The 20,211-nt window shown below is 42.4% G+C and overlaps 1 protein-coding gene across 3 annotated transcripts in view; it reads left to right on the top strand.

The window, feature by feature from the left end:
• Positions 1–20,211, top strand: part of Grasp65 (Golgi reassembly-stacking protein 2) — a 55,186-nt gene that overhangs the window by 25,451 nt on the left and 9,524 nt on the right. For 2 of the 3 annotated variants that reach the window (XM_075676772.1, XM_075676774.1), the window contains exons 7-9: positions 6,938–7,058; positions 10,233–10,319; positions 18,899–19,024. In XM_075676772.1, the coding sequence (XP_075532887.1) occupies positions 6,938–7,058; positions 10,233–10,319; positions 18,899–19,024 (334 nt within the window). The remainder of the gene's footprint in view (positions 1–6,937; positions 7,059–10,232; positions 10,320–18,898; positions 19,025–20,211) is intronic. The other variant, XM_075676773.1, reaches the window with a different exon arrangement.

Here is a 20,211-nt window from a genome sequence, read left to right as displayed (position 1 = left end):
TAAACTTCCAGTCAGGAGCTGACAATGTCTGCCGTATGCGCTCCAACCCATTTTTATCCTGTGAATTTCCTTCTCATGGTCATGGTCCCCTGTGATTAATTGACCTAGGTAAACATACTTCTTCAGACTCTAGAGGCTGACTGGCGATCCTGAACTCTTGTTCGTTTGCCCGGCTATTCATCATTATCTTTATCTGCATATTAATCTTCAACCCCACTCTTACACTTTCTCTGTTAAGGTCCTCAGTCATTTGTTGTAACTCATCTTCAGTTTTGCTGAACAAGACAATGTCATCTGCAAACCGAAGGTTGCTGAGATATTTGCCATAGATCCTTACTCCTAAGCCTTCCCAGTTTAATAGCTTGAATGCTTCTTCCAAGCACACAGTGAATAGCATAGGAGATATTGTGTCTCCTTGTCTGATCCCTTTGTAGGTATCTTCCTATTACTTTTCTTGCATAGAATTAAGGTAGCTGTGGAATCTCTGTAGATATTTTCGAAGATATTTACGTAAGCGGCCTGTACTCCTTGATTACGTAATGCCTCTCTGACTGCTGGTATCTTTACTGAATCAAATGCCTTTTCGTAATCTATGAAAGCCATATAGAGAGGCTGACTATGCGCTGCAGATTTCTCTATTACCTGATTGATGACATGGATGTGATCTATTGTAGAGTATCCCTTCCTGAAACCTGCATGGTTCTTCAGTTGACTAAAGTCCAGTGTTGCCCTTATTCTATTGGAGATTATCTTGGTCAATATTTTATAAAATACTGGAAGTAAGCTAATGGGTCTGTAATTTTTCAATTCTTTAGTGTCTCCCTTTTTGTGGATTAGTATAATATTTGCATTCTTCCAGTTTTCTGAGACCCTTGAACTCTATAGACACTTCGTATAGAGAGCCGCCAGTTTTGCAATCATTATGTCTCCTCCATCTTTGATTAAATCGACTGTTATTCCATCTTCTCCTGCTGCTTTTCCCTGTTTCATGTCTTGCAAGGCCCTTCTGACCTCATCGCTATCTATAGGAGGAGTCTCTGCAACCTGTTTATTACTGCTTCGAATGCAGGTATCGTGGCTCCTCTGGGTACTGTACAGGTCAGTATAAAATTAGTCCGCTGATGTTACTGTACCTTCAAGATCGCTGATATTACCCTGCTTATCTTTCAGTAAATACATCTTAGTTTGTCCTATGCCAAGTTTCCTTCTCACTGTTTTCAGGCTTCCTCAGTCTTTCTCACATTATAATTTCGAATATCCCTTATTTTTGCCTTGTTGATCAGTTTTGACAGTTCCGCAAATTCTATCTTATCTCTTGAGTTGGACACTTTCATTCTTTGTTGTTTCTGTATTAGGTCCTTTGTTACTTAGGAGAGCTTGCCTACTGGTTGCCCAGATGCCTTACCTCCCACTTCAATTGCTTCCTCTGAGATCCAGCCTAGTTACGGTTTCATTCATGGGCTCTATGTCATCTTCATCTCTCTGTTCCAAGGCTGCATATTTGTTTGCAAGTGCCAACCTGAATTGGTCTGCTTTTACCCTTACTGCTTCTAGGTTGACCTGTTTCTTCCTGACCAATTTCACTCTTTCGCTCTTCAAATTGAGGTGAATCCTAGCCCTCACTAACCTATGATCACTGCACTTTACCCTACCTATAACTTCTACATCCTGCACTATGCTGGGATCAGCAGAAACTATGAAATCAATTTCATTTCTTGTTTCACCATTAAGGCTCTTCCAGGCCCACTTTCTGTTGCTACGCCTGAAAAAGGTGTTCATTATTCTCAGCTTATTCCTTTCTGCGAATTCTATGAGCATCTTTCCTCTAGCGTTCCTAGAGTAAACTCTGTAGTTGCCAATTGCTTGTTCACCAGCCTGCTTTTTCCCCACTTTTGCATTGAAGTCACCCATTACTACAGTATACTGAGTTTGCACTTTTCTCATCGCTAATTCAACATCGTCATAAAACTGATCTACTTCATTATTATCTTGACTGGATGTTGGAGTGTAGGCTTGTACTACCTTTAATCTATACCTCTAATTAAGCTTGATTATGACTACAGCTACCCTCTCATTAACGCTGTAGAATTCGTCAATGTTGCCTGCTATGTCCTTATGGATTAGGAATCCTATCCCGAGTTGCTTCTTAACTGGGAGACCTCTATAGCAAAGGACATGTCCGTTATTCAGCAATGTATAAGCCTCACCAGTTGTTCTACTCTCACTAAGGCCGGTGATAACCCAAACAATGTGTGATAGTTCCTCAAAGAGTCCTGCTAAGCTAGCCTCACTCGACAGAGTTTGGCAATTAAAGGTTGACAGGACCTGTTTCCATTGGCGGCTTGTCTGGACCCAGAGATTCTTAGCACCCTCTGCTGCATTACAGGTCTGACCGCCGCCTTGGTCAGGTGCTCCGCAGCTACTGGGGACTGAGGGCCATGGGTTAATTGTAGGAATCATGAGGGAGGTAGTGGCCAAATACTGCACCAGGGAGGCGAATTCCTGTTCTGGTGTCTGGTGAGCGAGCATCTTTGTTAAAGCTTAGTGGGCCTTCCTAATTTGGTTGTATCTGGATTACTGTAGCCACTCGCTCTCGGCATCTTTTGCCGGTGTCAGGCACCACTCCAAGCCTGGAGTAGTATTATCGATGGCAGAAAAAAAATGGATAGTGCCATGTATTGTAAAAAAAAAATTGTGTGTATTGTGCATAATCATTGGAACATAAACTTAGCAACGTTTTCCTGCATTTCCCGAGCCACATGCTATGCAGGCAGTGGTACAATCATAGCACTTGCGTGTTCTCACACAGCATGCATCACTGAGCACTAAAGACATATATCTTTTGGTACCATGACAGTGCATAGTATACTGTTTACAGGGTGTCCCAACTATCAAGCACGAATATTTAAAAATATGCAAATTCAATGTAGCTGGACAGAACCAAGGTACTAATGTGTTTTGTCGTCACTTGGAGATACTCGGATTATTTTTTGCATTCTGCCTAAATACATAATTAGTCTTAATCAACTTCTCAGATATTATAATTAGATTAAAGGTGTCAATAAAAAAATTCTAGAGCAACATGAAAAACTCCCCGATACAGCTTTCTGTTGCTCAATTCGTGCTACGTAAAAGTGGTTTTCAGAGCCTGATAGAAGCCTGCAAATAGGTGCAAAATTGTCACGTGACTGGCCACTCCAGGCACTTTATGTGTATTCACAGGCTTCTTTCATGTTCACATGGTATGGTCATTTACATACAGATACACACACATACAAAAAGGGTGTCCCAGTGAACGTTAGCCAAACTGTTAAAGCAAAAAAAATGTACAATATATGAGTATAAGACCTGCAGTGTTCGATCATCATACCTTTTCTACCACCAAAATCTTTTTTTGTGTGCTGATTATCTTGCTAGTTAGAGAGGATTGATGAAATGTTCTTTTTTTTTAAATTCAGGCTGCAAGTTTCGATACGAAAGCTGTTATTGCACCTTAAAACAATCCATTTAGTCGTTTTCAAAAAACAAACAAGCAGGCTGCATTTATCTTCTTCCTAAAATACACAAGGTTCCCGTAGAAGAAGTATTTACAGCAGAAGTCCCAGGTCGGCCTATAGTGTCTAATAACACACCTACCAAGTCACTATCTAAGTTCTTAAATCATCACCTGTCAAACATCCCCACAACCCTCCCATCTTTTGTTCAAGACACGCCCCACTTCCTTAGAATTATCGACGGCATTAATGCCAACCAAAACCTTTCCGACTGCTCTATTCTAGTCACTTTAGATGTTTTTGCCCTTTGCACTAACATACTCATGAGTAAAGCAATTGAAGCCGTATCGAAATACCTTGCAGTTAATCCCCAAGTTCTCAAGCTCAACTATTTCTAATTCCATTCTATTCACTACCTGCAAACTTTCGGCGCCAGCATGGAAGCACCATTTGCTCCCACGTACGCCAACATTTTCATGGGACAGCTTGAAGCAAACCTGATAAAATTATACCCTTGAAAACCCCACACCTGTCTGTGTTACATTGATGACATATTTATAATATGCGATCACGGCACAAGCATGTTAACTTACCTAATTAGCCATTTCAACCACTTTCATCTGAGTATTAAATTCACTGCTCATCACTTACCTAGTCAAATCAACTTCCTCGACATGGTCTACATAGAAAGTGGAAAACTGAGAACGACACTTTACTGGAAGCCTACGGATAGCCAGCAATATAAAGACTACCACAGTCATCACCTGCGACGGTGCAAGCAAGGAATTTTTGTTGAACAAGCGAAACAAAGAAGAATCTGCAGTGAAGACAATGATTATATCTGCCTCCTAAATTACTTTAAAGCAACGCTAGCAGAAAGAAACTATCCACAAGTTCCTCTCGACAGAGCCTATGACGTTGCGGCAAGATTGGAGAAGCAGTCGGAATTGGCTAAGAAACAGCCTACACCAGAATCTGAGTGACCACCAGCCTTAATAACAATATATTCTAATGCCCTCCCAAACATAAACAACATCCTACGAAAATACCACCCAATATTATCAAGTAATGAGCGTCTGAGAAAAGCGTTCCCGGTGGTACCAAGGATGACCTATCACCGCAACAGAAACTCTAAAGACATGTTAGTGCGTGTAAAGGTCGGCCAACATCCTTCCCCCGTAATAAAAGCATGTCCTCGCCCCCAGTGCAAGACCTGCATGCACCTTCAAAGTGACATTAAAATTAAAAGCACCACAAATAGTTAAACACACGAAGTGAAAACTAGCTTTACTTGTGCTAGTTCCGATGTGATTTATATGCTTTAATGTTCCATATGTAAGAGAAAATATATAGGTGAAATGGGACAATCAGTGAATGTCAGGTTAAATGGACATCATGCAGACACAGCTGAAAAGCTTCCCGAAACTGTGGCCGAGCATTTCAACCAACTTATGATAACTTTGATGAACTTAAACTCTACATCCATTCTGTGCGAGACAGAAAATACAGAGAATCATACTTCATCCATAAGTTCAAGACATTGTAACCAATAGGCATAAACGTTTCAAAGGGAGCTTGAGAATCTATTCGCTATGCTAAATTTCAAGCTATAGGCAACAGCACTTAGTTATTTTTCATTGAGTTGCTTAGTGTTTTTTTATTCTTTTATTTATACTATTAAATCCATGTTAGTAACTTTTTTTTCTGCCGCATCTTTTATTCTCTCTTTATGAGAAATGATAGCTCACTGACCTCCATTAAAGCAGATAATCCCCAGGCCCCTTCCACGAAAAAACACAGTCATCTGACACATGGCGCTACCGCATATTCCCTCACCGGCGTTGAATAGCACCCCTTTCTTTCCAATTCTACACCCTTGCCGCTAACACACTCTCTGTCATTGCCTTGCCCACCCGCCTTACACCCTCTCCCCTTTAGAAGAACCCCACCTATATATACTACACCGAGGAAAGCATATGTTGCCTTGAAAAAGACAAGTCCACTTGTCAAAATGTTGGCTCCTGCATTTACCTTGTTTTCATTTTGCTCATCATATTTTGTAATAGTAATACCTAAAGATACCCACTCCTTTAAACTTAGCATGTGGAAGCAGCTCGGATGACTTGGTAAAAAACAGTGGGATGCTCGAACACTGGCTAGCCCACATTTGGAACACTGAGAGCAAAACAGGCTTTAATGGACCGACCTTTTTTGTTGTAGATCAGTTGGGTGAAAAATGAGTTGCACATTCCTGGCATAACATTCTACTTTAGCATTTCTTACCTCCTTATTATCAGCTTAGGACTACTTGCAGTCCAGTTCATTTAGAAAATTTTATCTATTGTCCGAATTTATGTTGCAAGACTAGTCAACAAGGGAAGCTTTACCTTACTAAGACTACTTCTGGAATAGATGTTTTATGTGAAGTATTCTTGGACACATACTGAAAATTAACATGCGACTGTTATTTTCTCTTAGTTTTTAGTCGGCTTTAAAGGGATACTAAATCAAAGCACCAAATCAGTTTGGACGGATAAAGCGTTCTTCGAAAAATTAGTTGTCATTAGGTCCAAAATAATAGGCTGTATATTGGAGGAGAGAATGAAGGTCTAAGTTTTAGTTATTGAATTATGTGCTGAAACCCCACTGCTGATGCCTCACTGTGACGTCACGGATTTCAAAGTATTTTTTTCATAGGCCAGTTTAGTGCAGCAAAAGTTTCTGAAACTTGCGATGTTCAATCTTTGGCTGCTTTGGAAGACAATGCAGTCCATCTTTACCACTACAGAGTTAACTAGGCTGGCCTAGAAGACGCTGTCAAGATCCATGACGTCAGGGCGAGCTGGTGCGAGAACTTCAAGGAAGCGTCGCCTCCGATCTTTTGTTATCGCAATTTTTCTGGCTTATCAAGAGTCTTATCGGGGTAAGAGTGGTGTTTTTGATATTGTAGAAGGGTAATTTACTGATACAGAAGAAACCATTTTTCTCTTTAGTGCCCCTTTAGATTAAACTCTCAGGATTGTATGGTCGTATGTTCTATTAGTTTATTATTTTCTCATGAGGAGGGGTGGGTGTCTTATTTTTTTTACCTTCTGGGTACTAGAACTTGTGATAATTATGGGAAAACATGAGGTCCTAAGCAATTTGAATTCATCCATATCAAGTGTGGTTCTTGTATGTTTGGAATTCCTGGGTGCTGTTTGCATTTCTTTGTTGCCCATCACTCTGATTCTGTAAACACGCAGTTATTGACAACATGGTCACAGGTTCAAATTCTGGTCAGAGCAAGCACCCATCATTAATAAGCACATATGGGAAGAGTGACCTTTTGCTTAATTTTTTTATGAAGCTTCAGTCTTGTCTGTGGGTAACATTTATTGGAACCCTGCACTGTCAGTCATAGCTCATATTGTTGCTTTGGAACAACTTCAATTTTCTTATAGGTCCAGCTGAGTGCACCAAGCATTGTAGGTGACCCTGCAGCAGCACTAGCACAGAAAGTTAATGCTGTTTCCCTGAACGATGTGTCCGTGCAACCAACGGCCGACTCCTTGTTGCCTTCACGTAAGATTTGCCGCCCCATGTTTATTTCTTGCCTACACAGTGTGGCATTGTGCTGGTGTTACAGTAAAACGGAAAACGCTTGCTATAGACTGTCATCCTATTTCATGCAAAATACCCAGAAACACATATGAGAAAAAAATGACCAAAACTCTCCAAATGTAGTGTAGACTGCTTAAGTTACAGGCAAATTTTTCACACAGGAGCCAGTGCAAATATTTGTAAGAAATTGGGCAGTCAAAAAAAAAAAAGTTTTAAAGGGGTTGGGGAAAGACTTTAAAATCCACTTGATGAGAAAGCATTTGGGTCAGTTTGGCGATTCATTGCCATCATGCCTACTTCAAATTTCATTATTGTCGTATATTTTGAGTCTTTCCTTCATAGCCTGAAGTGCCAGTGGACTTTAATTGTCATGATGCCGCGGTGTATGATATTATTGCCACTTCCACGGTATGCTACCGGCATTCTCGGTCGTGTTACACAAATTCAGTCAACTTCTTTTTCATTCTGCTTGGTCAAAGTAGTTGTCGTCTACTTGATCTTTTACTTGTGACATTGTTTTTTACGTTTCTGAACTGTAGGAGTCGACTTCTAGTAGTATGGCCCGCACGTGACCGATAAAACTGATTGAATTGTCTGACGATTTGAATTAAACAACCTCCAGAAAAAATTCTCAAACACTCCTCTGATTTATTTGGCAGCATTTGGCACATTGTAACACGCCCCTGGATCAAACGCGCGCCCACTACCTGTGTGTCCGAAGTGAAAAAAGAATGTAGAAATGACATTAAAGCTCCTAATAAAAGTAAAAAGTTATAGCGCACCCACTTTTTGAGCAAGAGAAATGGGCAAGGGTCTAACGTGTTGCATGTTAACGGCTGGTTTTCTAAAGGTAGCTTCACCGCAATACATTCATGTTGTGCAGTAAAGCATACAAGTGCAGCGAAGACTGTTTTGGTTTCATGTCCAATTGCACTCCGCAGGCAATTTCCAGCCCAATTTTCTTGGAAACACACAGGCATGAGTTAGAATTGGGTAAATACCATAATCATTGATGAGCTACATTTATTTCTTGAAAATCTTTCTAAGGCAGGCCTTAGGAAGATAAGCGTTGTCAACAGGCGATTTTATGACGTCTGCTCAATGCATTCACTGTTGTCAAGCGTCTGCCGAGACAAGACGCTGCCACTAAAGGGGTGACTGTTGGGTCACCATAGGGGTCAGCCATGCATGTGCTGACTGGCAAAGGCCAATTTTAAGATCAATATAATGAAAGTTTGAGCCCACAAGAATGCATAGGCACCGACCTGGACCTGCGGTCCAGATCAGATTAACAGAGAAATAGAATTAACAGAAATCTGCAATTACAGTAGTTTATAAATCAGCACTATTGATGGACTTTAAAAGGGTGTAACTTGTTTTGGTAAATGCATACTGAAATATAGTTCGTACGGAGACACGAGGACAATCCCGAGGAAACACAGGGACGAGCGCTGTCTTTTCTCGGCATTGTCCTTGTGTCTCTGCGCAAACTATTTCAGTATGCATTTCAGCCAACTAGCCCAACTATCTGCTCACCTAAATTGTTTTGGTAAATTTAAAGAAAGTTTATTGCATTGGAGTCAGGATTAGAAGTTGTTTAAATAGTTATTTGCCATTGCTTCCAGTTTGTGGTGCACAAAAAAATAACAAAAGGCAGGCACTTAGCAAATTTTCTATCCGCAATATGTATTGGAGGTTACCAGTGGAGATTTGTCACAGAAAAAATGGTGATTTATGAGAACTGGTTGCAGTCAAGCCAGAAATCATGTCAAGTTATTGGTTTCTTCCAGTCATGGCTATGCGAGACTCAACCATGGCTTGCTCTGGAGCTGTTAGTTATATGATGCCATTGATGCAGAATGAGCACAGATAGTTAATGACTATTAGCACTCCTGTGAGCTACTACGTGGCAATGCTTATGTGATTTGTTGATAACCTCATTTTTGTTATTAGTCATTTTTGTTGACCGTGTTTGTCATATGTATAATTGCATTTGTCTTTTTTTGAGTCTGCAGTGTTTAAAAAACAAAAGCTAAAGTAAACAAGTTGTGGCACTAGTAGTACACTGATCAGCAGCTTCATGTATCTTGACTCCTTTCAGTACTGTGTCTCCTGTGGTGTATGATCGTACCAGACACTAGTCTTGTGTCTGAGCTGCTGGTCTTTTTTAGCATTGAGTAATGACACGACACTCCAGCCTCCCGAGTTTGCTGCTGTTCAGAAACTAGACCAATGTGCCAAGTGCCTTTTGTACACATTAATGTTTGGGGGTCACTGTGTAAATTTAACTAAGCTGAAACAATGTAGAAAAGCCAAACCGAAGGCATGACACTGGTACTGTAGTGATTGAGATATTTATAGTGATCTTAAGACTGGAGGAGGGGAACAGCATAGCAAGGACGCTGGTCATTTTTTTTTTTTATATGACAAGACAGGGTTATGACAAATATTTCTGCTTACCTTTTAATGCAACATACATTATGTATTCACCTAAGGCTATATTATGTAAGGACTAATTTAATTTCATTTTCTGTTCTTCTTATCCATCATCCTGAGTTGAGTGGGTGATTCAAGTTACAGCCAGGGTGCAGCTTCATGTGAGCCTAGGATGAAGGGCAGTGACGAATAGAAAATGAAAATAATTGATACAAAATAAGGCCCCTACATTATTGTGCATTTTGTCTTTTCCTTCTCTTTCAGTGACTTTATAGCTTCATTTAAACTTGTGTATTTTTGCAAGCAGCCAATAAACTAAAGGTCAGCAATACATGGGTGCATTTAATGTGTTACACAAAGGTGGAACTTGTTATGGAACTTGTGATTTCATAGTTGATATGTTTCGATTTGCCAATAAATTTATTCCTGCACTATGATTTGCTAGCCTCCTAGTTAAATTCACTTTCCCTTGTCCAGAACAAGTTTTACAGCCGGAACATGTTTCCTTTTAAGCATTCTGCGTCTTTTTGGTAGATGACTATTTTTCTTTTTTGTTCATTTTTTCCAACTTGTAGATGTTTACAGAAATTATTTGCCTTTTAGAGGTGGAAATTGTGGCCTAGTCATTGTGACCTGGAAGCATTGATCTTGGGCATGTGCAATGGAGCTGATAAATGTGCAGATGTGATTTTTATGTAGGGGAAAGTGCACCTGTACCAGTCACAGCAAGCACAGAAAGCAGACCACCTGGCAGTGCTCCCCTTGGTTCAGAACAGGATCGGACAGGTATGCTGGAAAACTGTGAACACATTTCATGATTCAAGTTCATGTATTTGCTTGTACAGTGGACTCTGGATAAATGAAACTCACATAAAAAGGAAGGCCAGATAAACGGCACAAGTGTACCAGCATTGGTTGGCAGCCCATAAGCACAACCTTAATGAACTTGGTTATGGGAATACCTTTTTTCATGAACTCTGGTTAAATTGAACTATAACTGAAACTACTGCATACATCCACATACAAAACATTAACAGTCAGACAGCCATGTAAATTAGTGAGCTAAACAGCCAAGAACAGCCAGGGCAGTTGCACTACTGTGGCCACCACAGCTTCTATGCGATTTTCACACTGCCTAGTTTTCACATTCTGTGCCTTGTAATAGCGCCACTCGAAAAGCGAGAGTAAAAAGCACTGACCCTAGCTACCAAAATAAATCTCATGAAAGACAGAAGAGAAGATACATGGTGCCTGGAATAGCAGCTTCTGAAGGACTGGATGCAAATGCGTACACCTCAATACGAACAAAATAGAAAAGGTACTGTTCTTGTTCAAGAATTCAGTGCCGAATTGCACAAATATTTTTCCCATTTGTGCCATTTTGAAAAAGAAGGCATCAGAGGTTGCATTTAAAATGTGCATTAATGGCTTATGCGTGAGCGATGATATTCAACGCATACCACAATAAAGTTTATTTGTTCACCGTAGTAAAACTAAAACACTCAGATATTTTCAATTACAGTTAAACCGTCATATAATGAAGTCTAATGTCAGCAATTTCCTTTGTTATATCAATATTTTGTTTCAAATTCAATCTTTTATGTAAGTAAGTACAGTTGGCGGTAAATTTTTCTTACACAGATGTAGCTGCAAAAATTTTTCAAATCGGACAATTGGGAAAAGCAAACTTGAACAAGAAAAAATTTGTCGAATTTGAGAGCTGGCAACAAAAGGTACAGTTTCATGCCATGTCGACTGATATCTTCACATCGGTGGTACGAAGCAAAATCAGCCATGCTTTCATGTCCACTCTCCCCCCACAGCTGATAGTGTCGCCCACAGTGGAATGATGGTATCATAAAAAGCGCTGGCAGTGGGAGCAAATGCTTCATCTGCCTCTAGCTTCAATGTATCTCCGAAACTCGAAATTATGCAACTTCCAGCACTAAATGTCTGAAAATATAGTGTACAATGCCACGCCATCTCAGCTCACCCAGTCTTTGCACCAGGGGTAGATTACCGCCAAAGCAGGGTGAGTGGGCTGCATATGCACTCAGCCACGCTGGCAGCCATGGCTGCACTGGAATGGGAGACACGCACCAACCTGCCCCCACTCCCCCGCCCTCGCATGCCGCAATTGATTGTGTTATGGTGAGCTCACTCCCTTCCCTCTCTTGCTCACTTGGAAAGACTGTGCTTATCAAGTCACCATCATTCTTGGCTCACCCTGGCAAGCTTTCACTCGCTTCTAAAGCATACAGCGTGGGGATGTGATAGGATCTTGTCGCACTTTGACTTTATATGGAACATGACGCTGCTTGAAGTGTTTAGTCTTTCTCGGTGGTGCAGCAGGCAATTTGAGATGTGCGTTCGCAAGCGGCGGCATATAACTTAACCATTTGACCATCTGCGTCTGCGGACGATTCCATTTATTGGCTCTGTATTCATTTGCGATGGCAGTGAAATTCTGCTATATTGAAATTACATATTGACACAGTTAATTAAATTGAGGTTCTAGATACATGATATTCTGTGTATATGATGTAGAAGAAATTATAAAAAGTTAAATACTTTTTTTTATTGAGGTTTAACAGCAAATGAACTGATTTTTGTGTCATTTGATTAAATTAGAGTTGCAATAAATGACACGCTTTCTGCTCTCTCTTTGAGTTCCGTTTAAGCTGATTCTACTGTATATGAGGCATAAGTGAGTGAAATACGCTCGAACCTATAAAGAAGTTGAAAGAGCAGTCGAAATTACTTCGTTATAATAATTATTACTGTTTATTGCAATATGTGCCCAATGGGGTGCACAATTGTAAACATGGAAATAAGAAGACTGCTTTGCAACCCTTTGCAGCACTGCTACATGGCCACGTATGTGATGAAATTTGAATGAAAGAACAAAAGAATCCGCGGCGTGTGCAAACGCAACTTAGTACCTGACACGACAGCCTTTAGATAGCTGCCTTCTGACCTATTGTAATGGTCTTTCGCACCCACTTTCCACTTGGCTTGTCGCGGTTAAGCAGCAGGTGGCACATAATACAGTGCTCCGCTGTGTGATTGAGGAGGCAGGCGAATTTTGCCACACCGGCTTGCCTCAGCCAGCTCGTGGCCACCAAGATTGCATTGACGCTAATGTGATCTCTTAGGCCACCCCCAGCTACTAGCCTGCACGGTGCATCACAGGGGGAAGGAGAAGTGAATGCTCTGTCTTGGCGTGACTGCATCACAGGGGGAAGGAGAAGTGAATGCTCTGTCTTGGCGTGACCCCCAGGATTGCGCCTCGAGGTTTCTGAAGCCAGGCGAAGCTGTGACTGCGTGCGCTGTAGAATGCAGTAATTTTTCACACCGCTGCGCACAGCATGGCACGACTTGCGTGTGAACCCCGAGATGGCGCAGCGCCTTCCCACCAGACCTGCAGAAGTGAAGGCACTATTATTTCGCACCACCGCGCAGTGTGGTGCAGCTCGCAGAGCCACATATGCGCAAGAGAGAGAGGTCAGTAGAGAAGTGTGATAGTATAGCGATAGTGAACTAATGCTTATGCTAGGTGTGCAGCTGTGCACGGCGGTGAAAAATGCCAGTGTTGCTGCCAACTGCCGCGGCAAACAAGTGCCAAACCCCGCGGAAAGCGATGTAATCGGTGCGTAACAATCTAGTATTTTCTTTGTTTTAGAGATGAATCTAGTTCGTTATATCCACTGGGAGGACAGTTTCACTTCCATAAAACGAGGTTTTCAACACGTGGATCTCTAGGGGGATCTTAGGGGGAATTTTATTTACTTGTTTGAGTGTACCTGTATATTACCATGATGTAGCAATGGGAATGATATACTAGTGGAATTTGGGATGTGTACTGCTGTTTACTGTACTGGTTTGTTCGACTTGCTTTCAATGTGTGACTCATGATTCGTTTTGGCAGTCAGTAGTTTATTGGGCTAGTTAATAGCCCGCAATTAAACAGCCGAAGAAGAAATAAAATGCACAGGTGAGCATTGCATACATTTAATCTCTTGTAGTGCAGAGTTTAAGGTGTCTACCAAACGGGAATACTCAGGGATTGTAGATAGTTCGGAAGCACTCAGGGAAAACTCAGTGAATTTGTGCTTTTATAACGGAAAATTAGCTGTAATTTTATTGAAAGGGAACGAAAGTCGCGCTAATGCTTGCTCAAGTAACAGAGTGGAATTGTTATGAATCGTCTTTGACGCTGTGTTGTCGGCTAGAAGAGTTGCCAGTGTACAGTCAGAGACCGATTTTCCGGGTGCCCGATTTTTGGGACCTTCCCGATAATTGACAGTTTGAAAATATGCTGTTGCACATGCACGAACATGGCTGTCATGAGCGCCCTCTACATGGTTCGATAAGAGAAGCAGACGAACAACCGATGCAGTGCTAACGCGCCTTGTGGCGCCATTTCGTGATGGTTTTGATCGCTGTATTTTTGTGAAAAGGCCGGCTAGTTGTGTTGCGTATGGGTGCACAAATTGCTTCACTGGCAAGTAGAGCACGAGGTTATTTCGGCTTCCGTCCGAGAAGAGCTATTCAGCGAGGAAAGCAGCATGGATAAGCGACGGCCGGAGATGCCATCACAGAACACAACTTGCGCTATACCTCGCTCCTCGCAGAGCCGGTTCTCATCACACTACTTGCGGCTACTGAACTGTCAAATGCCAGTGCCGCAAGGTTATTTCGAGGTGCAAGCTTCGAGAGGCCCTTAAATGCAGCCGCATATTGCCGGAAATGTGGAAAGCTCAAGATGGACGAGGACGGACAGAGCTTGCGAAAGCGCACTGGTGTCACTCAGTTGTCGGCGACATGCAATTATAATAAATATTATAAAGTCATGTCAAAAGCGCACCCATATGACAATCGGAGCCCAGTGCTACACCACTGAAGTGATCGAAACGCGCCATCCGAGTGCAGTTGGTTGCGCCAACGGGCAGCGCATAGCAACCATCGTGAGATGGAGCTCGCCTGGTTTGCTTTTTTCAGCTGACGGTGTACAGATATACAAATTTATTTTCATTTTGCCTCTTAATATTCACGCATGCATTAAACAGTTAACAAAAAACTATGCGTTAAATTGCTAGCAGAGGCTTTTTCATAACCGGCGACACCCACGGTCACCAAGCAAGGCCTGCAGTCTTCATCGGTGGCAGTTAGTGCATGCAGTCTAGAGAACGGCGCGCCATTTGATACTTTTCCGTATTTACTGTGCTCGATAAAGGACCATCATATTAAGACAAACAGCTCTGTGAAAGTTTGCTTTGTTGCAGATGGGCCATATTAGTACGGTAAACTTTCCTAAGCAAAGCATTATGCTCGGCCCGCTGACTTTGTCGGCAGCCGCCGATCGCTCGAGCCGGTAGGCCTAGCTCCCGGTTGTCGCAGCAGCAGCCGATGGCGCTTGCAATGAAAATGCCGCGAGTCATAAAGGGTTTATTTTCGTGAGCACTTTTTGCGCCTGGACAATTATGTCGCAGTTAAATGAACATACAGTTGGTTCTCTCTATAATTTGTCGGCAGCAAAAAGCAAACCAGGCAAGCCACCTTGCATGGTGGTCGCTGCGCGCGGCTAGTCTGCGAAAACAAGTGTGGACACTCAGTGACACATTGGCAGTGTGTTTCGATGACATGCACTCTGCACATTGTTGAAGGAGTGCATGTCGCTCACACCAGTCTCATGGTGGCATTAGCAGCCTCCGAATATACAATATTTTTCACGTAGTCTTCTTCCTACAATGCCGAGCCTCGATGAGCCTGGCGAACAGTGGCAGTTTTAGAAAGCAGATACTGCTGCACGCAATCAGTTTGAATGGTACGCTTCGAGAAGTCGGAGGTCCATGTCATGTACGAAAACTGGAACGGGGTGACAGCGTCTTCAGTTATTTTTGCCACAGTGAACACATGCGGCTACCGCAGCAGAGGCCAGACAGAAGCCGATAAACAAAACTCGCTTTGTAACCACATACTCGCACATGCAGAGCGCTGCAGCGTTGCCTGTTGTGCGCCAGGTGGTGCTCACTATTTTGCAAACCATATTGAATTATGGAGAGTAGAAAGCAGACCGTTATATGTGGTCTTTTTAGACATTACAGGAGTGTATGACAACGTAGACCGCAACATTTTGTGAGATATTCTGGAAGGGGAAGGCTTAGGCGACGATTGTCTGCAGCTTTTGAGGATATTTACCTAGAAAATACTATTAGCATTGAATGGAAAGGGATGAGTGGCGAGTAGAAAGTTGATATCAACAAGGGACTGAGGCAGGGGTGCCCTTTATCCCTATTGCTGTTTATGATGTACATGGTGAGAATGGAGAGGGCACTAGAAGGAAGTAATATCGTGTTTAATCTCTCATGTAAACAGGCAGGTACAGTAGTAGAGCAGCAGCTTCCAGGTTTATTTTATGCAGATGACATTGTGTTGCTAGGTGACAAGCAAAGTGATTTGCAACGTCTGTCTAATATCTGCGGACAAGAAGGCAGGAATTTAGGTTTGAAATTAAGTGTTAAAAAACGGGTGTTATGGTATTCAATGAAAACAGTGAACAGACAGTGGCAATACAGGGTCAGGAAATACCTCGGGTAAAAGAATATAAGTACCTTGGTATATGGATAAGCGAAGGCAATATATATATATATATATGGAAACACAGGAAAAAACAATAACAGTAAAGGGGAAGAGAAATGCAGGCATAATGAAACACAGAGCGCTATGGGGATACGATACGTACGAAGTGCTTCGGGGTATGTGGAGAGGTGTAATGGTTGCAGGACTTACATTTGGAAATGCGGTTGTTTGCTTGAAATCAGGGGTACAATCAGGACCCGATGGCAACCAAAGGTCAGTGGGATGCCTCGCATTGGGCGCTCACGGAAAGACTACAAATGAAGCTGTGCAGGGTAATATGGGCTGGACAAGCTTTGAAGTGAGGGAAGCTCACAGTAAAATTGATTATGAAGAACGACTGAAGAATATGAAAGAAAGTGAATGGGCTGGGAGAGTGTTGAGGTGTTTGTACAGGAAAAACATTGATTCATAGTGGAGGAAAAGAACTAGGAAGCTTACCAGCAAGTATGCGCCTTGTAGGGTGAGCAACACAGCAACGAAGAACATCAAGCGGAAAGTCAAGAGAGGCTGGAATAATCTCATGGGTGACAGCAGTGGAAAAGAAACCTGCCATGAGTAACTACTTAAGAAGAAAATAAATAATTTTGATAACTCAAAGGGAAGCTCATTACTTTTCGAAGCGAGATCAGGATGCCCTAGAACAGGCACCTATAAAGCGAGATGCAAGAAGGAAGAAGAAATATGTGCTTGCTGTGGTCAAGCTAGGGAAGCGATGGAGCACGTTTTATTAGAATGTGAAGATATCTGCCCAGCGGTCAATTTAGGCACCACTGGCCTCCTTGAATTGAAGCCCTTGGGTTCAGCGAGAGCAGGGGAAAAGTAAACATGTCCGCAATAAAGATTAGTAAATGGCGCTTGGAAGATTGGTGGAAAAAAAGTAGGGAAACGACAAAAAACGGAGACGTACAAAAACAAAGTTCACAATAGGGGGTCAGAAAATTTGGTATGAGAGTTCATCGTGGTCTTTTTCTTTCCTTTTATTATTATTTTTTTTAACCTAGGTAGGACATTAGGCAGTATAATAGCAAGAGCTTGGTGGCACAACCCACCGCCCCATTCCAGAGGAGATGCTCATGACATCCATCCACCCATACTGTCAATTTGGGCGGCTTCACAGCACCACCACGTATCCCATAGAGTCAATGTATAAGAATGTTTAAAATTTCGGACGCAAGAACCCTTAGCCGTCCGATTTTCCTGACTTTTTGCCGTGACCACAGTGCCGAAACGGCATTAATGAAAGCCTCCACCGCCGCCATTTTGATTATCTCGCCACCTCAAACAGGTGCACTCGCACGCAGATCCGTGGTAACACTAGGCCTAGCTACTTCAACGTTCGCGACCGTGTTTCTTGCTGCTCGGTGCCGTGTTTTTATTAAAACAATTCGCCGCTGTTTGCAAGGGCACGGACTCTGCGTTTGTGTAATCCTCGTCATTGGCTTCGAAGCTTGGAAAGCATGACGCGTTGCATAATGCCGGTTTCCGAAATTCAGGTTCGCCTCAATACAGACGTGTTACGCCATAAAGCATACGTGAAGCAATAGTCACGGGACACAGTATGTATTTAATTATACACGTGTGCACCCGCCGTCTCCTGTTACAGTACGAGTGTACTAGGTGTACCGGCAAGCCTTCAGAGCTATTTTGGACTTGCCTGTGGCAATTTGAGCCTTTAAGGGCAGTAAAAGACATGCATTCATTTTTTCGAATGTTATCACACCCCCTTTAGGGAATCCGAAAAATCTGACGTTGACTGTACAACTGACCAAGAGGATGCTTCAAATGGTCTGTGGGGCTAACACACAGCGGAAGGAGGACGAACTGACGCATTGACAACTGAACGGGATAGGAAGTGTGCCACCACTTCTTGAAGGAGCTTGAGCTCAGAAAACAAAGTGTTGGCTGATGCAGAGATGCAGGTGTCCCCCATGTAAACCTAAATAAACTCTTTAAAGCAGTGAATCGCAATACTGAGGTGTTGTGCACGTGCTGAGAGTATGCCAGGGCAGTTGAGGTTGAATTTACAGCTGCCGAGAGAATCTCGCTTGTGACAAAGTTCGGGCCTCATACAAATGAGTTTGCTATCACTTGATATAAATAGCTCATATTAGAAAAATTTGCCTCTGTATGCATCTCCTTTTATTTGTATTTGAAAATGTTCGACTCGATTTGCAATGGGCTTTGCCATTTTCTTTCAAGATATTTTATTCGATGTGCATTTGACTAACCCCTCCTGTCTGTTTTCTTTTTGAATAAAATAAACACTACTCCTTACTTATTAGAGGGAAAATCAGACATCCATCCGTTCGTAGCAATTGCTACAAAGGAAACCCATACGGGTTCCTCGAAAGAAAACTTGCAGTTGAAGAAAAATTCGTCCTGGTTCGGGACTTGAACCCGGGAACACCGCCTTTTGGGGGCAGCCACTTTACCATCTGAGCTAACCAGGCGGCTAGCAGATGGCAGGGCAAAGTCACTGAAACATTTCACTGAAACATTGAAGATGGTGTTGAGGTTAAATACATTACAAATAAAGTAGTTACCTGCCTGTGAGGGGACCTGAGGAAGCTTTAGTTGACTCAAAAGAAGTTTCACTAAGCTGTGATTCTGAGCAGCAATTCACTCTGTGATACTGTTCCTCTTACTCTTATGTGCTATTTCGTGTGTTTGCATGTTTAGTGCATCTTGCTATCGAAAACTTTGGGGCAAAACTGTCTAAACAGCAGGTCCAGTCAATGCCGTCCCCCTGACCACACCAATCAGCCTGCCAGGAATGCCACCTATTACCGTGAGCGCCTCATTGCCACCCGATGCTCTAGCAAGCCTTGGCTCATCAAGTGACACTCCGGGTGAGACTGCATGATTTGCCAACTAGGCTAGCAAGTATGGCTGAGAAGCCACAAATAAAATAGAAGTTTATTGTCCTATTTGATTTCCGTCATCCCTTCAATAAGTTCTCCTTATAACTTGAATGTCGTCCACAACTGATGCATTGTTCTTCAAATTATTGGCCAGATATTACAGTCCAGCACTTCTACAACAAAATGACCTGTATAGCGAAGGAATAATTTTGTGCGGTATGCGACCTTTACAATGAATTGGCCTGTATAGTGAATAATTTCGGAGGTCCCAAGCACTTCATTATTGCAGGCACAAAGTGTAAAGTCGAACGCTTTATAAAGACATTGCAAGTTGTGTGACCTAAACCTGTACCTGCTCTCAAGTTGCTGGAAGGCTGCATGCTTAGGCCACTTAATTACAGTAGACTCCTGTTAATTCAATTATTGTTAATTAGATTTCTTGGTTAATTTGATCTCAACCGAAGGTCCTGGCTGGTGCCCATACATTTCTATGGGCCCAAGCCTTTATTTCGATCCTAAAATTGGCCTTTGCTGGGTAATTCAAACTTGGCCAGTTGGCACACACGCACTTGACCCCTATGGTGACCGCAGTAACGATTCCTTTAGTTGCAGTGTCTGTCTCGGCAGAGCTTGTGGGCACAGTGAATTAATTGAACGCACAATCTCCCATCGAATCCACAAGAAGTCCTGCACCATAAGAAGCCAAGCAGAACTGGAACGGCAAGGCTGATGGACTAGAATGCCTTCTGAGAACATGACATACAAGAAAAAAATTGAAGATATTGAAGAGCGGCTCACCGAAGTGGTCAAGACTGCAGAGAAGCACACTAAAGACATGCAGCACTCTCACCTCCTACGTCTTAGTGATGCCAGAAGAGGACTACTGAGACAGTGGGAAAAGATGAAACATAGCTGTAAACTGAAGAAACGAATCACTTACATAACTAAGCAAGCAGAAGCATATGGAGACCAGCTCAGCATGCAGAACTGCCATAAGCTGTGCAACCAACTTCAAGACATTCTCAGCACAAAGACGACCTGGCGTATACTGCAAGCCCTTCTAGCTACCACCAAAGACATGACCTCAAGAAAAGCATTCACTTCCATTCAGGAACCGAGAAACAAGTTCTGGAAGAAATCAAGCATAAACCTATTGGAGACAACACCCCCAAGGT

The sequence above is a fragment of the Dermacentor variabilis genome, unplaced genomic scaffold (genome assembly GCF_050947875.1).
Source record: "Dermacentor variabilis isolate Ectoservices unplaced genomic scaffold, ASM5094787v1 scaffold_12, whole genome shotgun sequence".
Lineage (NCBI taxonomy): Eukaryota > Metazoa > Arthropoda > Arachnida > Ixodida > Ixodidae > Dermacentor > Dermacentor variabilis.
The sequence above is the reverse complement of the archived record's forward strand: the minus strand, read 5'-3'. Positions and strand labels throughout refer to the sequence as shown.